General features: G+C 43.2%; 1 protein-coding gene across 2 annotated transcripts; it reads right to left on the minus strand.

Moving 5' to 3' along the window:
• LOC142765103 (uncharacterized) lies at positions 1–26,897 on the minus strand. 2 transcript variants are annotated; one of them, XM_075865674.1, is made up of 8 exons: positions 26,600–26,897; positions 21,640–21,693; positions 21,017–21,061; positions 19,951–20,004; positions 19,291–19,335; positions 13,061–13,105; positions 7,867–7,929; positions 1–306 (listed from the first exon to the last, which is right to left on the minus strand). In XM_075865674.1, the coding sequence occupies exons 1-8, from the start codon at positions 26,676–26,678 to the stop codon at positions 263–265; spliced, it is 429 nt and encodes a 142-aa protein (XP_075721789.1). In that variant the 5' UTR covers positions 26,679–26,897; the 3' UTR covers positions 1–262. The 2 variants fall into 2 exon arrangements, with proteins under 2 accessions (XP_075721789.1, XP_075721788.1); XM_075865673.1 differs by lacking the exon at positions 1–306 and adding an exon at positions 2,901–3,158.

The following is a 26,897-nucleotide window of genomic DNA, read 5'->3' on the forward strand; positions in this document are numbered from 1 at the left end:
GAAAGTTTAGCGAATGACCATTTTTAATTTCTTAAACTTTAAGTGAACACAAAGAAACGAGGAAAAAATAATTGGTGAAGCAGTAAGGAGGGGTTTATTTACCAAAATTGGAGTTTTATAACAAAATAAAAAATTAACATATTTAACCCTAGTTCAACTGTTCACATCACATACTGAAAAATGACTCGTAATTTTTAGACTAGAAGCTACAACGCAGAAATATCTCGCACTTTGCGATTTCCTTTCCTCTTTCTGTGGCTCTTCAAAGTTTGTATGTTGAACGCCGGCATTCCATGAGTGTTCTCGCTACCAAAGAAAAAGAAAAGATGTGAAATTGCACCACAGTGTCTGTCTCATTAATTGAAAAAGCATGGCATCTATCAAGAGTCATTTAGCTGCATGCTCTCACCAGGAACAAAACTTCCAATAAAGAAGTTGAATGAAAAAGAACAAATTTTCTTTCGATAACGTGTATGGTACATTGCTTATTAGTGTCAGATTTGTTCGGCTCGTTAAAAAATCGCACATTTCAACAAATGAGTTTTTTACCAAACAAGCAAAATTGACATTTTACGATTGCTTGCCATTGCTTAAAAGAAAATAATAAAGCAGTTCTCTCGGGAAATTTAAGCAACGACACAAGGGAGCTGTTGTCCTGAGCAGTTAAGTTTATGTGTGAGAGAGCGTCTGCGTTGGCGACTGAATTTCCCGCCGGATCCATTGGATTTCTTCCTGGCATATATAAATATATATGGGCGCCTTTTGTAACATCTTTAAACGGCAGTGCGTTTTTCGCACGAAGGACTTGAGTGCCTCCTTGTGGCATAGCTCCTCACTCAACAATTAAACAATTGATTCATTAAACTTCCTTGAATACTGTCCCACATTACGTCTTCAGTCAAATTAAGAGACCTGTAGAAATATTATTGGGAAGGGTTCAAGCAACATGCAAATCTCTGATTTTTGAGGATTGTGGAACACATTTCCAGAAAAACCTGCTAGAACATGCAAACACAATGAACATGACTGCGTCCATTGCAGGACAAAAGCGTCTGCCATGATCCACCTATCAGCCCAGCCCTGCGCTTGCTACTGTCGCGTTGTACACGCAAGCTTCCTACCTCTCTGTCCTCCGCTAACGCGTTTTTCTTCTTTTGGAATGCAGTCAGCTACCCTAAACGACCTGGGGTTATCCTTCCTACGCGCTACGTGCCCGGCTCATGTTCATTTTTTCTTCTTGATTTCTACTATGATATCCTTAACCCCGGTTTGTTCCCTGACTCCCTCTGCTCTTTTCTTGTGTCTTGAGGTTACACCTATCATTTTTTCTTTCCACCGCTTCCTGCATCGTCCTCAATTTTAACTGAACCCTCTTTGTAAGCCTCCACGTTTTTGCTTTGTAGATGTGTACCGCAAAATGCAGCTTTTATATACCATTCTCTTGAGGGTATGTGGTAGATTACCAGATTACCATTCTTGATTTTAGAATGATTGCCGAATGTGATCCACCTCTTATCCTCCTAGTCATTTCACTGTCATGGTTCGGCTCCGCAGTTACTACTTGTCCTAGGTAGACATAATCCTTGCAATTTCTAGTGTCTTTCAACCTATTTCGAAGCGCTGTGCTCTTCCAAAACTGTTGCACGTTACTTTAGCTTTATTCATTTCATTTTACAGACATATTCTTCTAATTTTCATGTCTAGTTTATTAATCAAGAGCTAAAACTCATCCGCGAAGTTTCTCATCAATGCGATGTCGTCAGCGATATTGACATATTATTACCTTCCCAACTAAACTTAGATTAACAGACATCATACGGATGCGTACGCGTACACAAAGACCATTGACCAACCACACGTCTCGTAAACCCCATGCGTTGTTAGATAAATTTTAATGGGGAACCCGTGAACTTGTAAGTTCTTACGTAATTACCCAAGTAGATTGCAATTCCAACACCTTACTCGTGCACATATTCTCATTCTCCAGGTAGACTCTTTTCTTCAGCACATTAGCACGTGGATGTGCAGCACATCCCTGCTTAAGTCGCACACATGAGTTTCACAAGATAAGTTTTGAAGCTTTCGTGACAGACAGGTGTTAACAACCTCTTGAACGGTGTAGTGCTAACAACTGGTGACAAAGTCACAAGGTCCAAAATAATAATGATAGCCAGTCTAAAATAACGCCAAGAAAAGTATAAGGTGTGTTATTTCTAAACGTTTGGTATCAAAATTTTCTTATATGATATTACTATTATAATTTTTTGCAATAACGTGCCCTATAATTTTGTTAGAATCACTTTCTTTTTGTTTTTATTATTATTGTGTTGGAGAAAAAAGTAAATTCGTGAATTTCAACTAGGTGTGAAATAATTTTATTTTGTCTACGAAATTGTTCGTATGCAGTCTTTACACGTTTTTTCGAAAATTAGCATTTTCACCTTACAACGGAAGTAAAGTTCTAGGCTACAGACAAGAACAGTGGCAGTGGTGTAAAATACAGGTCAGTTGTTGACAGTAAATTACAAGCTTTACAAATAAATTGAATTGTTTCACGAGTGGTGAGTGTCATAAAGTAAAAGCATTCCCGCGTCAAGTGTGCCATTCTTCCACTGAAAAGCCTGTTTTACTGCCGTATTGTCGTTTTTGTGGTGTATTATCTCATATAGTATCTTCTTTATCAAGCCCCAAAGATAAATTTAGTAATGCATAAATTTTGCTGGTGCAATGACCGGCGAGCATGTTTTGATATTGTATGGTTTCTTACAGATGTTTTGACTCTAAAAAGTTTTGACATTTTGTTTCGAGAAAAATGACATGATTCCATCATGGAAGCTGCTTTAATGACAAACATTGCGATCTTATAACCTCATTCCCAACTTCCATCTTTACCCGCATAAAATAAGCTTTCAAATCTAGCCCTCATTTGTTAGGGAGATATCTTTGCTCAAATAGAAAAAAGTAGTGACACTTATCGGCAAATCCTATGCCAAATCCACTCCATCAATACATTCCGCCCATTCCACCCATTCCGCCCATTCCACCCATTCCGCCCATTCCACCCATACCGCCTATACCACCCATTCCTCCCATACCACCCATTCCACCCGTTCCATCCATTCCGCCCATTCCAGCGTCGACGTTTTGAAGACCCGCACCTAAAAAAAGGGAATGGATTATGCCACAAATGTTGCAATGATGCATGTTATACTTGGAAGTCTTAGATACAAGGGCTCCTGAACATTCGCGTAATCGTCATCCCTATTGCGAAATTTCGTCACACACTGAAGTATACTTAAAGACACACAACTACTCCATACATGATACCTCAAATGAGTGCATGCAATGTGCTGCTTGAGGTATGTTTCACCAGATAAATGTCTTAGTCTCTGTTCAATATATATATATATATATATATATATATATATATATATATATATATATATATATATATATATATATATATATATATATATATATATATATATATATATATATATATATATATATATATATATATATATATAGGCACGCATGGTGGTTGAGTGGCCGTAGTGTTGCATATAGTCCAGTAGATCCTCCGTGAGCACTCACAACGTAGTTTATTTCGACGTTTCGGCCTAGAGTCTGGCCTTCATCAGGATTGTTGTCATCAGGAAGCGGTAGACAACATCCTGATGAAGGCCAGACTCTAGGCCGAAACGTCGAAATAAACCACGTTGTGAGCGCTCACGGAGGATCTACTAGACTATATATATATATATATATATATATATATATATATATATATATATATATGTGACGTATCAAGTGATGGTTAGTAGAGGTAGAGAAGGAAGAAGTCAGAGATTAGAATAAACATGGGGTATGAGCCAAACCACGTCGCCCATTCATCATAGCGTCACACAAGTCGACAGGATGGAGACCTGCCTGCCCCTTCATCAGTCACTCATCATCGACGCAGTTCCCCAGAAGACGACCTGACCGTACATTGACTACCGAATCATCGCCTAGGAGGACAACGACCAGCACCATGACAGAACCATCGGCTGACCTCGACATCCCCAAGTACACCGGATCAGCGGACGACGGACCCGTACAGGACTGGTTCAACCTTTTCGAGCTCCACGCCGCCGCTGCATCTTGGTCGGAACGGGAGATGGTCATCAACTTTACTGACTACATCTCAGGTGAGGCATTCAAATTTTACCTCACCCACATTTTCGAGAACGATGAGTCTTGGAAAAAGATCAAAGAAGAAATGGTCATTCGTTTCAAAGAATACGATGAAGACCTGTTCATACCTCATCAGCGGAAGGCTTTTCAACTGACCCATCACAGTTACGCGAAGTCTTCCCGCAGTAAGCCTATTTTCCAAACGAGACCTCAGAGAAAATATACCACCACTGTACCATCATATGACTCTTCCGAAAAAACGTCACGCATTCGAACTCCGACTGGTAAGTTGCACGTCGCAACAGACAAGGTAAAGCCTCCGTGTACCGAAAGGAATTTAGACCATTTCGGCAAAAGACTAAACCTAAAGCCGGCTTTCCCAAACACAATGAAATCAGCATTTTCAACGTGTTCACTGCACCACAACACTTCACATTTTACTGAACCAGCCGAATTCCTTGATGCTTCGTGTCACACACAAGGCCCAGACGGTTTCGAGCGTGCGACGGAATTCACGCGTGACGAGCTAGTGAATCCTCACAATACCAGCCCCTACCCTGACGTTCCGTACCAGGGTCGTTCGACAGACATTGTCAGCCTAACTACTCTGCAAAAAGAAAAACATACGCCATCAGAACCACATGAAGTTATGTCTGTTGTGCTCTCATCGTCAAGTGACAACACACATGTGAGTCAAAGCACTGCAGGAATTTCGAATCCAGCAACGCCGGCGCATTGTCAACTGACAGAAGCATTTACAATCAAGGATGACTCACAGCCATCTTGGGAGCATTCTCATCAGCCTGTCACGCTGCTTTCATCGCAGGACAAGCCTAGCAGTACAGTGTCGACTACCGACAATCTACTGATCACGTCACCATCTAAAGAAAAGCAGACTCATGTTCCTGAAAGAGGCCCATCTGACGAACTTTCACAAGAAGACGAGCAATTTCAACAAAGGCAACTCCATGAACTCCAAGAACTGCAACGGCTACTCGAACAAGAACAACGATCAAGTGAAACCTCCTCACGAGTACACTTGTGGCTGAAAGATCATCAGAGACAACATCAATTAAAGAAGCAAAGACGAAGTCAATGCCTAAGCCATCTTCGCAGAAAGCAACGTCGACAAAGTTTCCTGCACCAGTTCTCAACGCCGTGTCTACGATTCAACAAACTGAGAGAAGACCACAGAAAGCTACGAAAGAGACGTGCAGCTATCACGTGTACAATAAAGGAACAAAGGCATCATACCATCAGCTTCGGTTCTCGCACATGCAGGCTGCAAGCACTCGTTCTGTCTCAGCCGCGACACAGAATACAGCGCGTACGACAGAGGATTCTGCACCTACGACATTCGACCCTAAAATGCTCCAAGGACTTCCAACCTTGTTCGTTCCTCGCAACTTCTCAAGTCATGTCATGGTCAGTGCAGTTTTGCAAGACGCGGTTACCTTCTCCAGATCGCCACAGCCAACCTCGCCCACTAGAGTTCCCCATTCACCGGACTGCCGCACTCTCTTCTGAATTTTCGCGAGTTAACGGAACACCACTGGGACATGAAACCAATTGTGCATTTTGACATTTGTGACTTCTAAACCTTGCCTTGTTTACTTTTTCTTGTTCGTAATTCATGCCTTCTTTCGGGGGGAGGGGGAATCGTGTGACGTATCAAGTGATGGTTAGTAGAGGTAGAGAAGGAAGAAGTCAGAGATTAGAATAAACATGGGGTATGAGCCAGGCCACGTCGCCCATTCATCATAGCGTCACATATATATATATATATTGTTTGAATTCCCAAATGCCAAACTTCATTCAATTATGTATAGCCTTGCAATTTTGTAATATATTCCTTGAAACAATACCCACAACCTTGCCTTCAAATGGCAAATGTATATTTAAATTTCTTCTCAGCCTTTCTTTATCATGCCGTCATATTGCATGCACATTGAAGCATTCCCACTTTATGCTAAAGCAATCACGTAAGACCCTGAACCAGGACGCTTAGGCAACTTTTCATCATGGTATTTGACACAAAGCAGCTCAATATTGCTCCAGGGCTAACATCGTTAACTTTCAGTTTCATGAGTGACTTTTTGCATGTGTAGATATTTTCTCAATGCGAATGTTGCGCTTCCCATATACAGCGCCAAATAAAAATCAATTGAAGATCACTTGACGAGCAATCAAACAAAGCCAGTGGTAAAAAAACATCTTCCGGAAGCGTTAATGTGCTCACTTTAAAATTAATATTAAACTTTTTAAGAGTTCTTTCGCGACATTTCTTTCCGTACTGAGCAACATTCCAAACTAAGTGCCCTTCGCAGCCTAGTAGCACGCATTACCGGCATTGTAAACATTGAGTTGGAGTGCACATTAGAAGCATTGCGCAATGCTTCACGACAAACGTATCGATCACACGTCATCATCTCCCCTCCCATTCTTGCGGTTCAGCGCACGCCAAAGCATTACTCCCTGCCATCTTCTCCTCTTTTCTCTTCTTCTCATCCTCCCATTGCCACTTTTCACCCTCACCTTCCTTCCCCACTCCTTTCCATACTACACTTCACAACACTGCGCAATACTATACATGAATACGCTATGCTTTCTCTTCTTCCCTCTTCCTTTGTTTCCACCTGATCTTCGCATAATTTCTTATACGTTCCTTTCCCTGGCTACGTGAACACTGTGGGAGAGGCACAAATGCAAGGAGCCACAAATTCTTGCGCAAGTGAATGAGCTCTCATAACCTGGGCTAGTTTGTTTTAATTTTTCATGCATCGTGGTAATACATACTAGTTTGAATTCAGCGCCATTTCTCGTCGCTTCCTTGTATTTTTGCATCTCCCGGGCTGCTTACGTAGTTATGGAATACCAACTAGCCTTATCACACACCTTCCCTTCCTCTCTCATCGCCTTGCTATATTACATTGCACAGAGGCACGCTACAAGCAACCGTAAACCTGCGTAGTTTCATACGTGGTTATGGTGTACTTTATTCCCCCATTCCTCCTCACCTTTTCGCCTTTTTCCTAGCCCTACCTCTTCTGTACTACGCCAGGCTATGCTCCAAAATTATCATGTGAGCCTACAGATGCAAACATGTAGTGGGACAAGCAGAATGAACAGAGAAAAAAGTCTCGGCCTGTTCAGCTGAGGCACTTCCTTTGTTCATTCTGCCTATCCCACTAGATGGCTATGTTATATTATAAATGGCCATGTTATGGTTAGCCCTCATCCCCCAGCCTCCTATTTGTCCTTTTACCCTCAACTAACGCTTTCTAGGCCTAACTTTTCTTTCCCGCCTTCTTGGTATAATGTACTATTGATGATTTTGCCTTCGTAACGATATATGTGGCTATATCATGCTTGTTTTACCTTCTGCCCTACTCTTTTCTCTCCTCCCCAACTTCACACCACTCTTCTCATCCTCCCTTCTTTTTTTTTGCCCCTTTATATGCTCTACCATACTATCATACACAGCTGTGCTATACATGGTACGTGTCTTTGTGTCGCGAAGTGACATAAGGCGTCAGAGGACAGCATAGGACCGCCAAGACTGCTGATGTCCTCCATTCCTAAAAGAGACTCAGACTATAGTGAAAACCCAGGCTCTGATCAAACTCAGTTTGCAGTTGCCCAGGACAATGCTTGATCGTAAACACTAAACGAAGTCGCAGGCATACATACTGTTATTCTCCGAGCCTTTCAATCCAAGAGAAGTCTGCGCTATATTTACGGCCGAGTTAGTCACTGAAAGAATGCACAAAGAAAACAATGTGTTCAATTCCTTTACACTACTCAGAAGCATCGATGCTTCTTCCGGTCGGTTGCTAACAGCAACCAAATCTACTCAATTTTCAGATCTCTAGCACTACCTCAAGCTCGTGGGGATGGAGGCAAGGACGACCGCTACGCACTCCATGTTTAGACCCATAGTGAAAGATGTCGGGTTTTCATGGTATACTCCTCTGACCTGAAATGACACTCACAAAGCTGAGCCAAAAAGAACAACAATAATTGCAAGCCTTGGGTGTTGTTCTCGTCTAGGTTCTTTGATTGCACGTCCACGTTTACTGATTGTATGGCCCGGTGGTGTACTTAGAGAGTTGATAAATGGAGCACATTTTTTTTTGACACCTGGCAATGTATTGGGCGCAGCAAGTTGTGGGAATATCAGGATTACCGCAAGTGCTCTGACTCATTTTATGATGCTTTGTATCCCCTAAATGACCAAAGGCTTTTCGGGAAATATTTACTGTTTTGGAGGGTTACATTGACAATGGCATGAGTATTAACAAATAAATACGATTCATATAGAGCTATAGGTGATAACTGCACACCTCGTGTTTCAACCTTACATGGAACAGACAAAAAAGGCAAGGAAGGCATTGGGGATGCTGTTTAAAGTAATATTCTTGATGTGAAAATTCAGTGCCGGCGAGTTCTATCTCATGTAGCGCTTAAAAAAAACGAGCCCTTATTGTTCTCCTTCCTTTGTTATCTCTTCTCAGCGTGACACAACGTTTCACAAAGAATATTTCTCCGAGAACGGCCACAAACAACCAGTAGCACAAACCTATGAGCTGAATGAACATGTCCAGGAGATGGAGTAGCTTGTTTTTTCAAAATGAGCTATCGTTAGGTGCTTCAAAAATCTCTATGAGTGATAAACCTCAAGGGAAGGAAAAACGCAACAGCATTGTTTGAGAAGAATTTCTGACGTTTTGCGTATTTTTGCACTTGCTACTTGAGACTTTCATGATTTGACGCTTCTTAACGAGATTCTTTGTTTCCCGGGAAAGCTTGTTAGTGTACTGTCTGACTACGCTGCCTCCAACTTCCAATGCACACTCCTTATTGATACTCGTCAGATTATCATTCATTGTATCTACGCTAAGGTTGAGCCGAGTACCTGTTCTAAAGTAAGACTCTGAATTCATGTACTTTCCGTCTCAAAGCTAGCTCATGGATTGGCTTCTTTCGTATCAGTTTCTGTCGTTCCTTTTTCAAGTCTAGGCGAATTCGAGACCGTACCATTCTATGGTCACTGCATCGTACCTTGCCAAGCACTTCCACATCCTGCACGATGCCTGGTTGTGCACCCATTATAAAGTCTATTTAGTTCTTATTTTCGCCATTAGGGCTCCTCCATGTCCACTTCCGGTTTCCTCGTTTTCGGTAGATGGTATTCAAAATCCGTAAATTATTGCATTCTGCGAATTTTACTAGTAGCTCTCCTCTGGCGTTTCTAGTACCGATGCCATAATCTCCTACTGCCTGGTCTCCAGCCTGCTTCTTCCCTACCTTTGCATTAAAGTCTCCCATCAGTATTGCATACTGTGTTTTTACCTTACTCATTGCCGATTCCACGTCTTCATAGAAGCTTTCAACTGAAGCGTCATCATGGCTGGATGTAGGCGCGTAAGCCTGTACCACCTTCATCCTGTATCTTTTATTCCGTTTATTTACGATATATACCACCCTTTCATCAATGCTATAGTATTCCTCTATGTTGCCAGCTATGTTTCTGTGAATTAGGAACCCCACTCCCAGTTCTCTTCTGTCTGCCAAGCCCCGAAAGCAAAGGACGTGCCCATTCTGTAGCACCGTATAGGCCTCATCTGTCCTCCTAACCTCACTGAGCCTTATTATATCCCATTTAACACCCTCTAGCTCCTCGAATAGTACAGCTAGACTTCCCTCATTAGATAAGGTTCTAGCGTTAAACGTTGCCAAGTTCAGGTTCCAATGGCGGCCTGTCCGGATCCAGAGATTCTTAGCAACCTCTGCTGCGTTGCAGATCTGACCGCCGCCGTGGTCAGTTGCTTCACAGCTGCTGGGGACTGAGGGCCGTGAGTTATTTGGCGTATGCATGTGGGAGGTAGTGGCCAGATACTGCACCCGGGTGGCCAATCCTTCTCTGGTGAGGGAGTGCGTTCCCGGCGGTGGTTACCGGTAAGGCCACACCCCAGGCCTCGTAATGCAGTTTCATCACCACGCGGATTTTTTTTTATCCGGTTGGGAACTGCGCGGCACCGGGATTTGAACCACGGACCTTTTGCATGCGAGGCGGATGCTCTAACCACTACGCCATCGCTGTGACTCCACAGACAAAATAGAACTGGCAGAGCTTTCGAAGTTGATTAATAGGCGTAAGGTATCCGACGTAAGAAGGTATAACGTGGAGAGAATTGAACACGCTCTGAAAAACGGAGGAAGCGTCAAAGCAGTAAAGAGAAAACTTGGGATAGGCAAAAATTGGACGTATGCACTAAGGGACAAAGAAGGCAAAATAACTGTCAATATGGATAGGATAGCTAAAATAGCGGAGGAGTTTTACAGAGATATGTGCAGTAGCCGGGACAACCACGACTTTAATACTACAAGAACTAGCAGTAACCCAGATGACACCCCACCAGTAATGATAGAAGGAGTCAGAAAAGCTTTGGAGAGCATGAAAAGAAGCAAAGCTGCTGGTGAGGGTCAGGTAACATCAAATCTACTGAAAGATGGAGGACAGATTGTGTTTGAAAAACTAGCCACCCTGTTTACGAGGTGCCTTCTGACGGGAAGAGTACCAGAGTCTTGGAAGAACGCTAACATCATCTTAATACATAAGAAAGGAGATGACAAGGACTTGAAGAATTACAGGCCGATTAGCTTGCTCTCTGCAGTATACAAGCTATTTACAAACGTAATTGCTAACAGAGTAAAGAAAACGTTAGAATTCAATCAACCAAAGGAACAAGCAGGATTTCGAACAGACTACTCAACAATCGACCACATTCATACTATCAATCAGATAATAGAGAAATGCTCAGAATATAACCAACCACTATACATAGCCTTCATAGATTACGAGAAGGCGTTTGATTCAGTAGAAATATCAGCCGTCATGCAGACACTGCGGAATCAGGGCGTCGATGAAGTATATATAAACATTCTGGAAGAAATCGACAGGGGATCAACTGCTACGATAGTGCTTCATAAAGAAAGCAACAGAATACCAATCAAGAAGGGTGTAAGGCAGGGGGACACAATCTCCCCAATGCTATTTACCGCGTGCTTACAGGAGGTTTTCAGAAGCATAGAATGGGAACAGTTAGGGATAAGAGTTAATGGAGAGTACCTTAGTAACCTGCGCTTCGCCGATAACATTGCATTGCTGAGTAACTCAGGGGCGAATTGCAAGTTATGATTACGGAGTTATACAAGGAGAGCAGAAAGGTAGGTCTTAAAATGAATCTGCAGAAAACGAAAGTAATGTACAACAACCTCGGAAAAGAGGAGCGCTTCGAGATAGGTAATAGTGCACTTCAAGTTGTAAAAGACTGTCTACTTAGGGCAGGTAATAACCGCGGAGACGAACCACGAGATTGAAGTAACTAGAAGAATAAGAATGGGGTAGAGCACATTTGGCAAGCACTCTCAAATTATGGCAGGTAGATTGCCACTATTTCTCAAGAGAAAGGTATATAACAGCTGTATCCTGCCGGTACTTAGCTACGGAGCAGAAACATGGAGATTTACAAAGAGGGTTCAGCTTAAATTGAGGACGACGTAGCAAGCAATGGAAAGAAAAATGGTAGGTGTAACCTTAAGAGACAAGAATAGAGCAGAGTGGATTAGGGAACAAACGGGGGTTAAGGATATCATAGCTGAAATCAAGAAGAAGAAATGGACATGGGCCGGGCATGTAGTGCGTAGACAGGATAACCGCTGGTCGTTAAGCGTAACTAACTGGATTTGCAGAGATGGAAAGCGGGTTAGGGGGAGACAGAAGATTAGGTGGGCAGATGAGATTAAGAAGTTTGCGGGTATAAATTGGCAGCAGCAAGCACAGGACCGGGTTAACTGGCGGAACATGGGAGAGGCCCTTGTTCTGCAGTGGACGTAGTCAGGCTGATGATGATGATGGTGATGATGTTGATGATGATGATGATGATGATGATGATGCACTTGCTACGTTGTTATCCTTTGTCCGTCGCAAGTCTTTGCTGGAGGTCTGTTGCATCATAAGGTTTCTTACGTTCAGCGGCAAAGTCTTTGCAGCACATCAGCGATATTTTTACTGTGACAATTCGTAGCCTGCTGCGGTGGCACATTTATATGTGGAACTACAAACATTTGTTGTACTTGAGTTTTTTGTTATGACACATACGTGACAGAATTCTCTTCTGTTACCAAGGCAGCAATGTGTGCTCGTCAGAAATGTCTGGTACTGTAACCTTGATGTAATAAAAAGATTCGCTGTTTTCTTGATAATGTGTTCAATCATGCTTACATTTAAATTGATTCTTCGTTATTAAACACATTTTTGTTTCATTGCGTATAAATCTGGGTGCACTACTTCATCAAGGACTCCGTGGTTGTGACGCCATATGGCTGGCAATTTGCTCATGGGCATGTGTAGCCTGCTAATCAACCAAATTTCTCCTTGTAACACGGAGAGACCAACAAACCAGCCGCATAAGTGAAAATACTGCAGCAGTGGAAGCAGGGGCCATTCCGAATTGGTGTCCAGTAAATCATTCACTTTAATTGAAGGCTACGACATAGAGCTGTTGTGGTAGCGTCAACAAGACAGTTCACATGCTTTTTGGTGAACAGCTTATAAATCGGAAAGCATCTTGATTAACGATAAATACACATCGCTGGTGGCAAGTCAGGAGTGATGCTGACGTGCGTGTTGCCTATATTGACTACGACAAGAGCAACTTGCAATATAGGATAAATTGAAGTCGTTGAAAAAAAGATATGCCTTGGAATTAAAACTTGAATTTATCTGAGGCACTGCAGATGGGAAGAAGCTTTTTAATCACTTATCATCTAATGGTTTAAATCTCATGCAAAAGTTTGGTGTTGTGGACACTTTACTTACATGTAGTTCCTATTTGCGTTAGCATCATTGTCGTCATTACTTTATCTGCAATTAACAGACAAAACATGCACCACAAGTACTCGTATGCACACACAAACACAGTCGCACTTAAGATATTTCTCTAGTGACCAAGTAAGCACTCACGAAAACCAACTGCTGAAGTAATGTATGAAACTCTTTTCTGTTACACTAAATAACGCGCAGCGACCATGCCCGAATGTGTTCTGACGTGCTACTGTATTTTTGTTCATGTGGACATTCTCACAAATGAAGCACTTTAAAAGGAATTTAATAGCGACGTGTCTCGATACCACAACGACATAGAAGTTTGGACGAGCCCATGTGCATCTAAAAATATAAATATAATGTACCCTTCAACAAAGAAAGCAAGTGCATGAATTACTAAAACGGTTTTTTAAACAAAGATGCCTCACATTGCAAAAACTTGGTAATCTGGAAGCATTAGTAATGAGAGAGAGAGAGAGAGAGAGAGAGAGACAAATAGAGAGGAAAGGCAGGGAGGTTAACCAAGCTTGGCTCGGTTGGCTACCCTACACTTGGGGTGGGAGAAAAGGAGAATAATAGAATGGAAAGAGACAGAAAAGAAGAGGAGTAAGAAAGAGAAGCATAAATATTCAGCTCGAGACTACACAGCACGGGCTCGCACAGTTCTTTCACAAGCGGTCGTGAAGTTTGGTGGTCCTTAAAAAGTACAAGAGGGCTTTCGTGACTTTGCGCGTATGGGAAGCCGTCGGCCAAGGTCCCAGGATCTTCTCTTCTGTAAGCGGCCGTGAATCCAGCTGACAGAGTTTGGCTTCCATAATACGTCGTTCGGTTTGGTATGCTGGGCAATGGCATAGAATGTGCTCAAGCGTTTCCTCACAGGCGCAGATGTTGCATGCCGAAGTGCTCGCCATTCCAAGGAGACGAGAGTACGAATTCGTAAACGCCACGCCCAACCTCATGCGACACAGTAAAGTTTCAGCGCATCGTGGGAGCCCGGATGGCAAACGAAGTTGCAAGTTTGGGTCGATCAAATACAGGTGCGTGTTGGAGAAACCCTGCGTATTTCATTGTAGGAGAGATATACGGCGAGCAAGTGATTGTAGTAGCCTAGCAGCGTCCGTTCTCAAGAGTGGTATGGGTGTGTGTTGGTCTTGGTCATGAGCCGATCGAGCAGCTTCATCCGCGCGGTCATTGCCGACGATTCCGCAATGACTCGGCAAGCACTGAAATACAATATCGTGACCTTCCGCGAGCGCTTCGTGGTAGTCGTGCCTTATCTGATATACTGATTGTTCGTGTAACCCGTGCTGCATAACAAACCGTAGTGACTGTAAGGCTGACCTGGAGTCGCAAAAGATGGCCCATTAGTTAGGTTGCTGGCTAAGAATGTACTTTACTGCACTTTAAGTGCTGCGAGCTCTGCTGCTGTCGACGTCGTGGTGTGAGAAAACTTGTACTGAAGCAACACATTTTCAGATGGAACAACCACTGCTACTGTGGAGCTGTTGGAATCAGTGGAGCCATCGGTGTAAACATGTATGCGGTCGAAGTACCTTTCGTCCAACAGACGCAAAGTCAATTGCTTCAGGGCTAGCGTTGACATGCGTGCCTTCTTAAAGATTCCAGGAACTGATAAGCGCACGTCAGGTTGACGAAGACTCCATGGCGCAGTTGCTGGATGCATCGCAAGTTTGAAGCCAGGCGGTAGTATGTCCTGATGTTTTGTCACGATACCGCAGTACGAAGAATGGGGCCTCCGAGCTGTCAAACACGCTAAATGATGTGTCGGTAGCCGTGATAAATGCCGAATTTGCACTCTCAGCGTCTCGACAATGATGTGCGTTGTGGCCGGTTGTTCTTGTGCAATAACAATAGTTGACACTGTCGATGAGCATCTTGGAAGGCCAAGGTATGTCCGAAGTGCTTGGGCTTGTACGCTTTGCAGAGCACGGATGTTAGTCTTGTACGTGTTGGGCAGGACAGGAAGGCTGTACCGGAGAGTTCCGAGAAAGAGGGCTATGTAAAGCTGCAACCTGGAGTGCACGGATGGGCCCCATGATTTTCCGGCGACTAACTTGAATACATTCTCAATGCCAATGAGCTTTTTCTTCAGGTATGTGACATGCGGGCTCCAGGTTAGGTCACGGTCTACGATGACGCCTAAGAATCTATGAGTGCTCTTATATGGGATTGATCTGCCATCGATGCACAATGAGTAGAAAGACATCGGTTTGCGTGTACACGCCACCACTGCGCATTTTTCTGTGGCGATAGTCAAACCTTGCTGGCGAAGGTATGTCGATGTCATTGTTGCCGCTTTCTGTATTCTTGCGCGCACTTGAGGCCGTGTGACTCCGGACGCCCAAATGCAGATATCGTCAGCGTAGAGAGATATATAAGCCGTCTGTGGCAGCATTTCGGTGAGCCCCACGAGAACCAGGTTGAAAAGTGTTGGACTCAAAACACCGCCTTGTGGCACCCCACGACTTGTGAAATATTTATTCGTAGACCCATCTTCAGTTAAAACGAACATGGATCTTTTTGTGAGGTAGCTTCTTACCCATCGAAAGACACGACCTCCAAGTTCAGCTGCTTCAAGAACCTTGAGAACAGCCTCGTGGGTCACGTTGTCATAGGCACCCTTCACGTCTAAGAACAGAGCTACCGACAGCCGCTTCTGAGCTTTCTGATGCTGAACAGAGGTCACTAAGTCAATAACGCTATCAACTGAGGACCGACCTCATCGAAAACCAGCCATAGCATCAGGATAGATGTTATAATGTTCCAGGTACCATTCCATGCATGTAAGCAGCATCCTCTCCATGACCTTGCCAACGCAGCTTGCTAGTGCTATAGGCCGGTATGATGCCAAATCGAATGGAGACTTTCCAGGCCTCAGCAAAGGTAACAGACGACTACACTTCCACTCATCAGGCACCATTCCATCATGCCAAAACTTATTGAAAATGTCCAGGAGACAGCGCTGTGCCTTCGGGCCTAGGTGACGTAGGGAAGTATAGGTCAATCCATCCGGACCTGGGGACGATGAGCGTTTGCATGTGTTCAATGCCATATGAAGTTCTTCCATGTTGAATGCAACCTCCATTTGCTGATCTCGTGCGACTGGAACATCCTGTGGCAATAGATCGATCGGTATAGAGATGTCGCCGGCGATCTTTGCACAAAATTCCCCCGAAACATCAAGCTGTGAGCGACGTTGATGTAGCGCCAGAGCGGCGAAGGGGTGACGCTGTTGCGGATGCGAGTGAATACCTCGAAGAGTCCTCCATACGGGAGACAAGGGCTTTCGAGGGTCTAGCGAGTCACAAAAATTCTTCCACCGTTGTTCATGAAGTTTGTGCATTCGACGCTGGATTTCTTTCTGAATGTGTCTGGATTCTCTGAGGTCAGAGATAGATTTCGTGCGTCTGTATCGTCTTTCGGCACGTCGGTGGACCACTCGAAGTTGTTTCAACTCTTGGTCGAGTGCCGTGCGTCTCGATTCTTTCGAACATATCTTCGTGGAAGTCTCCATTGCACAACTAATCACTTCTTCAATGGATTCCGGTGGTTCGTGCATGCACTTGCTCTCCACTGATATCTGAAACTCTTCCCAGTCAATAAGTCTTGAATGTCCAGGGGAAGGAGAATCGTCCAAACATCTGACTGTCACGTAGGTGGGGATATGGTCGCTGCCATGTGTTTCATATCTGTGAACCATTGGACTTTCGTGACAATGCTATGCGACACTAATGTCAAGTCCAGGCAACTGCTGTAAATTACTCCTCGGAAATGAGTAGGGCTGCCGTCGTTCAGCACCTGAAGCCCGTGCTCTGACGCGAGATCAACTAGGTCCGTGCCTTTTCGATTTGTCCTGATGCTTCCCCACAATGCATGATGGGCGTTGAAGTCACCCATCAATATCCAAGGTGCTGGAGTCGTTGCAAATATACCATTCAATATCTGTTGATCTAGTCGACCTCACGGCGCTATATATGCGCCTATCAGCGTAAACGACAACTTCTTCTTTTTAACATATAGACACACGTAGTGATTTCCATTGTGAGACTCTACTCTTTGGAGAACGTAAGTGAGTTCTTTACGGATGTACACAGCTACTTGACTTCGCTCAATGCACTATGAAGAAACGAACGACTCATAGCCCGACAGACGAGGTATTTTTGAAAAATGCGGTGCACAAATGATGATGATGGGAAACTTAATTTCTAAAATGAATTGTCTGAACTCAGGCATTCTTGACTGTAGACCTCTTGCGTTCCACTGAATTATGGAAGCACGCTCGACTTTTTCTCGGAAAGGCTGATGCGGTCTATGGTGCGCCACCTTGTTACTGAAGTCCGGCAGGAACTGGTTCTAGTGTGTCCAAGATTTGCAGCGCGCAATTAGCGGCAGGGATCTGTAGACTATCCAATAGAGCGCGAATAACACTCATGAATGACCTCAATACAGAAAAGACTTGTACCTCTTGGGCGGACAGACTGCCTGCTGGGGGCATATTCGTTGTTGACTGTCGATATTGTGGTTCCGTAGACACGTGTACCCGCGGTAAAGTGGGCCAGTCAGAGCCGGATGTTCTCTGTAGCGCCACAGTGTCTTCCGGCACCTCTGGGCGTACCCCACCTGGTGGCGGGGGCGGGGGAGGTCTCTTTGGTCGTGGTGGCGGTGATGGTGGCGGTGGCGGCGTTAGTGAAGGCACCTTCGGCACAGGACTGCTTTTTCTTTTCTTCGAGCACCGCCGTTGACGGGAACGCCGTCGTTGAACAACCGTTACCGCTTCCTTTCGTGAGGATCCATCTTTAACCAATCGTCTTAGAATGCTCCTCTCTTTCTTCAGTACTGGGCAGTCTTTGGACGAGCTCTCATGGTTCCCGTTGCGGTTGCTGCATTTTAGGAGAGTTGCTTGGCAAGCCTCTGCTTTGTGGGGTCCGGCACAACGTGGGCATGCTTGCTTGTTGTTGCACACAGCACTAACATGACCCAATTTTAGACAGTTGTGGCACTGTAGTGGTCTTGGGATGTATGGTCAGACAACGTGACGAAAATGACCAACCTTTACATGTGATGGGATGCAATCACCTCTGAAGGTCAACTTGATGCAACGGGATTTGCCAAGCCGGCATACTTGCAATATGTCCGTTGCCCCAGTAGCTGGCTTTATCAGAACAGGAAGGTCTGCGTTCGGTATGGAAACATCAACGTCATAAATGACGCCTGTCGTCGTGTCACTATCCTGCGGAATGTAAGTTCTGATATAGATGCCTCCAAGCTCCGTGACAGTTCGCAGGGTATGTAGCGCAGCCGGGTGCTCAACGTCTATGGCCAAGATATTCTTCCGTGGGTTGAGTCTAATATCTTTTATCTCATTAGGCACGATAGCTTCGAGACGCGCTGATATCACTTGCCTGTTCATGTTCTTCAGGTTGATCGAAGAGTCGACAGGAACAAAAAGTATGGTATGGCGTTCAGAACTGCACGCCGCCTTCACGGTAGAGACGCTAGCTGGCGAAGACGCGCCGACCATTCTCCTTCTATCTTTACGCTTCACTGCAGGAATGAAATCATCGTCGCTGTCTTCACTACTCGCCGTCAGTGCTGTCACTGGTGCGGTCGTCCTCCCGGCTGTTGCGCTTCCTTGAGGTTGACGTCGAAAGTGACGCCAAGTCCGGATTGCGTACGGTGGGGCCTGGATCCATCGCTGCCCGCAGGAGAGCGATGATCTTCGGATAGAACGTAAATTCACACAAAAAACACCAAACGAAATAGGCAGCGTTCGGCAGAAATACACTTCGTCGTCGTAATAAAATTTGCTCTGTGACATCGGGCTCAAGGACTGTACTATCAATATCAATACTGAAATTTTGAGGGGTTTATTGCAGAATGTAATAATTGTTTTAGCACTTTGTATGCCACTACAACGCAACGTATACTTCCAATCTTAGCTTCAAGTCGTGTTACCCAAGTTTCCGGGAAGCATCTGCGCGCACCTGTGAGACACTCGTTATTAGTGTAGAAACGGGAAATAAACTCAACTAAAGAACAACTGCACTTCAACGACAGCATAAGCTATAAGTTCATATGCACAGTAGTAACAAAAATACCATGATAAGGCACCACTTTGCGTCTGATAACACGGAACACGTTATTTTTACACGTAAATGCTACAACCAGATTGTCGTTATTCGCAAAATGGCATTACCACTCACCCATTTTCGTGCTGCCTTTCCCCATTGGATTCTTCATTTTATGGCCTAAGATGAAAATGACACGGGGATAGTTCAAATTACTGTTACTCGTCTGCTTCGAAATATTGGTACTTGTTCAAAATACTGCTAATCATTTGCACGGGTTGCACATAGTTGCTCAATGAAATAAAGTTTGGCTGAAGAAAGAGCGTACGATGAAATTTGCCGTGGGGAAAGGCTGTTAAACTAATTTTGGTGTTTCTCGATTTGTGAAAGAACATGGTCATTAGTTTGCAAAGACTGAACATTATTGAACAACTTGGTTTAGACAAAGACGACGAGAATTCTTCCTACATCGACTACGCACCGCTACAAGGGAGCCGAAGTGTGGCCGTACAAGGCGATGCCCAAATGATTTGATTCCAAATTCATTTACGTCGGAATGACTCGGTAAGAATAATGCATTCGTGGCAACAAGACAGAATTTAAATGTACAATGGTCTTATAGCACTTGGCCTTGTTTTTGATTGGTCGGTTTTAATTGTGTTACGGGTGAGCATGTTATGTTCTCTGTATCATAGTTAAGCGCCACCGAGGCTTGGTTATTAACAGCAACTGTGACACGTACTTTCATTTCAGTAATAGTGACGTATAAGGTCACGTGGTTAGCTAGATAGTTACCTTTCTTTTGTGTTTTCCACTGGGTTGCATGTCCGTTGTGCGTGTGTCCTTTGCCTGGAAGAACATTAATATCACTTATATCTCACTGCTGCAAAATAATTTACAAAATTAAAGTTTTTCTGCCGTCATTAAAAAAGAATGCCGAAAGTGCTATGGCGACCCCCCCCCCCCCCCAAAGCTACGTATTGCACATATGGATTCATACAAACGTATCTGTCAAAGCTTTTCTTTTTTTGGCACTTCCTAATTATAAGTATTCATACCCAACTGGTTTGCTCTGATGGACTGACCGACCTGTGAGGGTGTCTATGGTTATGCGACAAGCAGAATAAATGCCTGAAGCCAGGCGCATAGCATAAGGTCATTATTGTGAGTGAAATATTAGCTTTTCATTTGGGTAGACAACGCTGACCTCGGTGTATCCCACCGATGCTCACAGGGTCCCTGATACATGCTTCTGAGATGTTCTCCGGACAGAAGCGCTCTGCTTATTTTGCTTTTTTTATTATTCTGCTCAGTCGATTCAATCATTCCCAGTTCCTCCTCGCCCCCCTCCTTCCAATGAAGCTGTCTGCATCTAATTTGACTGCAGTGCATCCAGAACCAAAGGTACAGGAGCTGTCTGCCCCTCACGTGGTTTTCAACACTGAATCCAAGATTGGTCGTGACGGCGTCATGTAATGACTTCATTGTGTTAAGTCATCATAAGTTCACACATTGTTGTTTGTCATGTCATGGTATTCGTCGAGTAATGGCGCCATCAACTCTCCCTCTAATCCTGTCACTTTCTGCATTCTTCATGTTGACATTGACGGCAATGGTCACTTTACGCTTTTGATGATAAATTTAAAATGGTATATTTAACTCGCAAATTAAAATATGTGCATTATTGCGTCTTTGGAAGTTTGACCAAAGCCTTCTGCCTATTGACGCAATACTCGGCGAGAAGCGCCTAAAGAACTACCGCTCTAAAAAAGGCAATTACTGAAGTGAGCAATAGGCCCATCAAAAACTGATAAAACAAGAGGCAGTGCCCACGGCAGCGTAATGAAAGAATCTCGCTCACTTTTTGTGTCAGATGCAGGTCTTTTCAAAAAACGTTTTGGTCCCGCTGAAATTTCCAAAATTTCGCATGTTAGTGGCATTGCAGTTGTAAACATGCCGCGTAAGTCTACCGGTGCTGAGGGGTACTTCTTCGAGATACTTGGCACTCCCCCTTCTACTTTATGACATATGCGATGCTCACTTTTTATTGATTATTAAATACAATCAAAAGCAAACTAATGTCATGGTCACTTTACCTCAGTTCACGTCGCGTTTAACTTCTAGACGTTATATGACATGATGAATCCCGTTCGGTTGATATCAAAATTCAAAATTATCTTTCAATTCAAACAATCTTTTTAAGTTTCAAATTTTATCTAGTCCACAGCGCCCGACTCTCTTGCGCATAATAACCATCTCAAAGCATCTTGACACATGCAAGCCTTAAAATTCGTTAGGTTTTAAATGATGCTAGACCAACATAAGAAAAAGCATATTAATTTTTTAGTGGAAATGTGTTGAAATAAATTTGAAGTTTAAGGCAGTAGCCTGCAATTATTGTCCTTTGTTCTACGACAACCTCAAAATTTTTTGCACAAGAACACGCGAAGAACTTTCATTAGGGTATAATAATAGTGTACTTACGTCTACGCCGTAATGGCGCTTTCCTCCACCTTTGGGCCATTGAACCTTTAACAGCTAGAGATCGGTAATAATTAGGGTTATATGCATCGTACTTCTTGATCTTACCAGTTCCCACGTACCCGTTTGAAAACCCCTTAACTGTGCACATCATAACCTGAATTTCTTTTATTATTTATAAACAATGCCCAAATAATTTCCCTAGCAAAGCACTGGCATAATCTATACAACATGTGTGCTTTTCACACCATACATTTTATTGCACGTGGACTCTTTGGCCAAAGAACACGGCTAGTACAAATGTTTAATATGATGAGACTATAATACATCGTAATCTCATCGCACTGTACAAGTACCACAGTGATTCCTTCAATACGTTACCGATTCAAGTTTTTGGCTTGAAATTGTGGAGCTGCAGGCAACACGTATTCATATCGCACGTGTTCCACACTCTTTCAAGAAACAACTTTGAGTATTAAAAGCACTTTTACAATATGCTAAACCTAGACTTTAATCGTAAAGCTCATCATCGTGCACCGTAGTAGCCACCATTATCACGCTACAGAGCGGACGCGTCTAAAGCGCACATGGCAGGTTGTCGCTGCCCCTGCGATCATCAGCTGAACACCTCACATCGGAACCTCGGCGCTCGGAGGCTCAGACTTTGTTGTCAGATCAAGCGCCTCATGCACAGCGAAGTGTTCGGCATCGTCGTAAACATCCACCTTCCGGCGTACGAGGGGTACAGTGCAAGTCTTTCGCAGCACATTTCAGATGACCTGCTCACATAAAATATGCGCACGTTCTAGGTCTGTATACAGGTGAGGCATGGCCTCACTTGCGCACATACAAGTTTTAGGATCAGGGTCTTTTTTTTTCCTTGTTCAGGAGTAAGCTGCTCCGACAATTTCATTATTTTGAGGGATACAACCGTCGTGTCACTACTCTTCAAAAAAAAGTACTTCTGTTCATAGCAATGCTTCTGAAGACATTAAGAGGGTACGCGGGGAACCCTCGTCAGAACTGCAGCTAAATACTCATCTCCGATATTTCAATACGCTGGCAGGTGGTCCGAATTACTGCTTATTTTCAACTACGCCAGCTCTCATAGTTTGAGCTCAAACCAGCACTTAGCTACAAAAGAAAGGTACTAACAAGGTCATCTGTGAAATGCAAAAAGTAGCCGAAAAATTATTTGACAATAATAGCTTAAAATACCTACCTGAGCACCGAGAATCTTTTTCTGCTCGATAAAGGACACTTTCCAATAACGCACTCTGGGCGCATTAGCGAATGCATGCTACGAACTATTGAAAAAACATCTGTGTTCATTACGCATGAAATTGGTCCTAAATTGATGCTTTAAAGCAACACAGGAACGACATACTCTCATCGGGCTTTCTAAATGCAACTTTTTTTTTCAGTCCACACTGCCATCAGATGTTCTAAATTACTAGAGTGTTAAAAGTGCAGACAAACACAGAGAGAAAGACATAAAGAATATGCCTATGTAGAGCGCCCCCCCCCCCCCAGCAAATAAAATATAACGTGGACTGTAAAGTAGCCTTCAAAATTTTTATCCCTGAAAGTAGCTCGGCGGCTGTTGACAGAAAAATATACTTAATAATTTACCGAACTAGCAAACACAAGTTCTCCATTATAAATGGATTTAAAACCATTTTGTCAACTGCATATTGTATTAAGATAATATATCTGGGACATACACAAAGTTGAAATCTAAATGTTAATTAATATTTAAGCATTCACTAGTACGTTGTTTTTTCCATCTATATGCAGCATAACTTATTAAAAACAAATGTAATCTGTGTAATACTTCATGACGCATTTTTTTAACAATTTGGAAGTCCATGACAATTTGTGATACGTGTTACGTTTCTGTAGTGGAATAATCCGCGCTAACATCGGCAGCCTTCCTTATCGCTCAAAAACAGTCAGATTTTACTTTTTCTGCAGCCACTTGGTCGAATACATTGTCGGCTTAATGAAAATGATTGAACACAATCATGGTAACTCTTCTTCGTGCATTTTTTTTTTTGCGTATAAGAAGTAAGATCTTATAAATAACAATTTTTTTGCATAACACCTTTCAAAACGAATATGCTGCTTTAATTACCCGCGTATGCAAACGTGACAGGGTAATATTACAAGGAACAGAACTTTGATTTAACTAAAGCTTTGTTCTTTTTTTTAATATAGTGAAGTCACTTGCCGCATTACTACATATTTATACTCGCATATGCATGCGGTTTGCCTACAAATTGTCGCTCAAAATCTCATAAAATGGAGAATTTCACTCATGACGTTCAACAGCACAAAATACAAGGGACAGTAGAAGAGAAATAGGACAGGTGCCTTCCTGACTTTTTCTTTTTTGAGCCATTATTTCTTTTTGGCATTTTTTACATCACTAACCAATACTACTTTGCACAGCTTTCTCTTTTTAACCATAATTAGGTGTCTCAGCCGAATATTTTGTATTTTAAACGTATGTAAAGTCCTGGTTAAAAGTTTCTAGGTCACGCATCTACAGAAATACGTGAGGTAGTGGCCTGAAAACTCGTGACCCTCCCCCCCCCCCCTCCTGTACATATGTTTACTAATACGCTATACTCATGAGCAGTGTTAATTTAAGGTTAGAGCTATGACATTTACTTTCGCTGAAGCATCAACGCCAAGCTTCTCTTGAAAAATTACGAGTGTGCTAGTTGACATCCGTAGATTTGGCACAGAAACATATCTTTTCTTGTGTCTGTCTCTTTCCATCTTTCTATCTGTGCCTATTCGTTTGTCGATTTATCACTTTATTTCTTCTTCTTTTCTTTTTTTCTCTTTGCTACTCTTTTTGTCTGTCTCTGTGCCTCTCGATGTAATCGGTGTGTCGCTCAATATTTTTAACATCAAAGTGTTTTATGCCGGGGGCCAAATCCGGCTCCGCTGACATATTTCCCTCACGGGCGCGTGACATTAAAAAACACTAACACGCTGCAGCAAAAAAAAAAAACGAAAATTTCTGTAATCATGCATCGAACGTAGAACCTCTCTCTCCGCAGCGCGCGGCATGAAACCACTGGGCCACAAAGCGTAAGTTGTACAGCTTGCTGACGGCGGTTTATTTATATTTTATTTATTAATTAATTTATTTATTTATTCACAGAATACTGTTAATCCCCCCATGGGGATTATTACAGGGGTGAGCATCACTGTCACAACTTTCGACGTTTGAATCAAAAAAGCAGAATAATAAAGAACACATAATCACTGAACACAGCGGTACGGCATAGAACAATCATACATAGTTATTTGAACGATAACCAAGTACGAAGTACACCAATGGTACACCAACAAAAAACAGGAGTCGAGAAGAAACGAAGCACAGAAAGAAGAAAACACAGATCGAGTATTGTTATCAAGGAACCGTATTAAACAATAAATATATGCAGACAAGTGTTTTAGTTTGACAATTGAAAACAGGAAGGACTGCGTGAAGAAAAACAGGTGATCACTGCACATGCTAACTAGGTTAGAATGTACAGTGATCATATACACCATATACTGTTGGCGGTCCTCAGTATACTGATCGTATACAGCATATACTGTTGGCGGTCCTCAGACTTCAGCAACTTCGCGTTTTCATCATCAATATCGAGATGGCGCGACGGGCTCGCGTTGTGCGCCCTCTGAAGGTCGTCGCCTCACGCGTTGCGATGCGCACGCCTTCACGGGGCAATGTCGTTCCTGTACACGCTCTTATCATGTGATTCGGGTGCTTTGTACGTCTTTTACTTCCACCACAAGCTTGATTGAAGTTACAGTAGTTAAAGAGTGCCCGAAGGTCACTTCGCTCGCTGCCGCAGCTGTGTTTACGAAATGAGCGTGCGGCTGACACACGACGAAGTGAGAATTACGATAGTTGTTCGCGCTCGTTTTGTGAATACATGTTCGTTTCGTGCGTCTTTGTGCTCGAGAAGAGCTTATCAGCATATAAGTATCAAATTTCCACTTTTACGACACCATGCACAACTTAAGCGGACATCACATTACACATCCTAAGTGGCATTTAAAGAGCTGATCTCATTTACTGGGATATTTAGTGAGGCCTGGTCATAATACTAGTTTCCTTCTTGTTGGCGTAAAATGATTCAATTATTTCTCCAATATTGTGATTTTGATGTAACGCTTGTATATTTTAGGACATTACACAATTGCACTTACTACAATGGGCAGCCAAGTGGTCATGCTCATTTTTTTTTCTTTAACGTGGTTGTATTCTCTCTGAGCCTCGTGCTAACGCATCGGCCCGTTCGATCGATGCAAGAGGCACCACAAGACAATGGTATCTCCGACACAATATTCCGGGCACAATATGCAAAATAGTTATCGTCTTCATGACTAATGCCACACCCTCCTTGCCCTTTCTTGCCCTTGCCGTCACTCCTTTGCACAGCGGCACATATATACTCATCTTTGAAGGCGCAGAAAACAAGGCTAACCCCAAACCACATTTCTATTTAATTCAGACCAAGTGAAGAAATCCTGCGTACACCTATGATATCGGTTGCTAATGGCACTACTTCCTTGAAGTTCAAACCATACCGAACTTATTGGGGTAACTCAATGTTACAAAGAACCACACGATACCCAAGGACACCGTTTCTTTGAGTTCAATCAACAGCTATAGAAAATCGGCAGTTAATTACTAGTTCAAGAGTTATAGAATCTCTTCGCTAGCTCACCTTGTCAAGCTTATCGGGGTATGTTGTGAATTCTTTGATTTACGTGCATTACAAACCGGCGTCTAGGCGCCGCCGCTAATGCGATAATTTTTTTTTTTTGAGCCGTGGCAATCTTCATGAAAGAAATTGTACCTTCGTGATGTTAATTTTACTTTTTGCTGCAAAGCGTACCTTGATAGAAGGGACAACCTTGAGAAAGAATCGCTCACCTTTTACATTGGCGAGCTCCACTTCGTTGACTATGATAACGATAAGAACAAGTGTTGTGGTGACTAAAGCAAGCTTCATTTTTCTTGCGTTACATATTAGTCAGCAATCAGTGTATTTTTCGTACTCTTCTGGCACTCAACAATGGTACTCCGCAAGTAGTTATGATCATTCAACGAGCCAATGAATAACTACGGAACGATGCATTTGCCAGAGAAAATCACCCACTTTAAACGATAGTGCGGTAATTTTCATGTAACCACAGCTTGAAACAAACGATTTTACTCAAGACAACGTAGA

Source organism: Rhipicephalus microplus, chromosome 6 (genome assembly GCF_043290135.1).
Source record: "Rhipicephalus microplus isolate Deutch F79 chromosome 6, USDA_Rmic, whole genome shotgun sequence".
Classification (NCBI taxonomy): Eukaryota; Metazoa; Arthropoda; class Arachnida; order Ixodida; family Ixodidae; genus Rhipicephalus; species Rhipicephalus microplus.

What these genes read in the sequence shown, in the direction of transcription:
- LOC142765103 (XM_075865673.1), bottom strand. Translation starts at nt 26,678, where the DNA reads ATGAAGCTTGCTTTAGTCACCACAACACTTGTTCTTATCGTTATCATA. An exon ending in ACCTGCATCTGACACAAAAA is followed by an intron (nt 20,005 to 21,016) that starts GTGAGCGAGATT and finishes ATGTTCTTCCAG; the next exon opens with GCAAAGGACACACGCACAAC. An exon ending in AACGCAAATAGGAACTACAT is followed by an intron (nt 7,930 to 13,060) that starts GTAAGTAAAGTG and finishes GCATTCTTTCAG; the next exon opens with TGACTAACTCGGCCGTAAAT.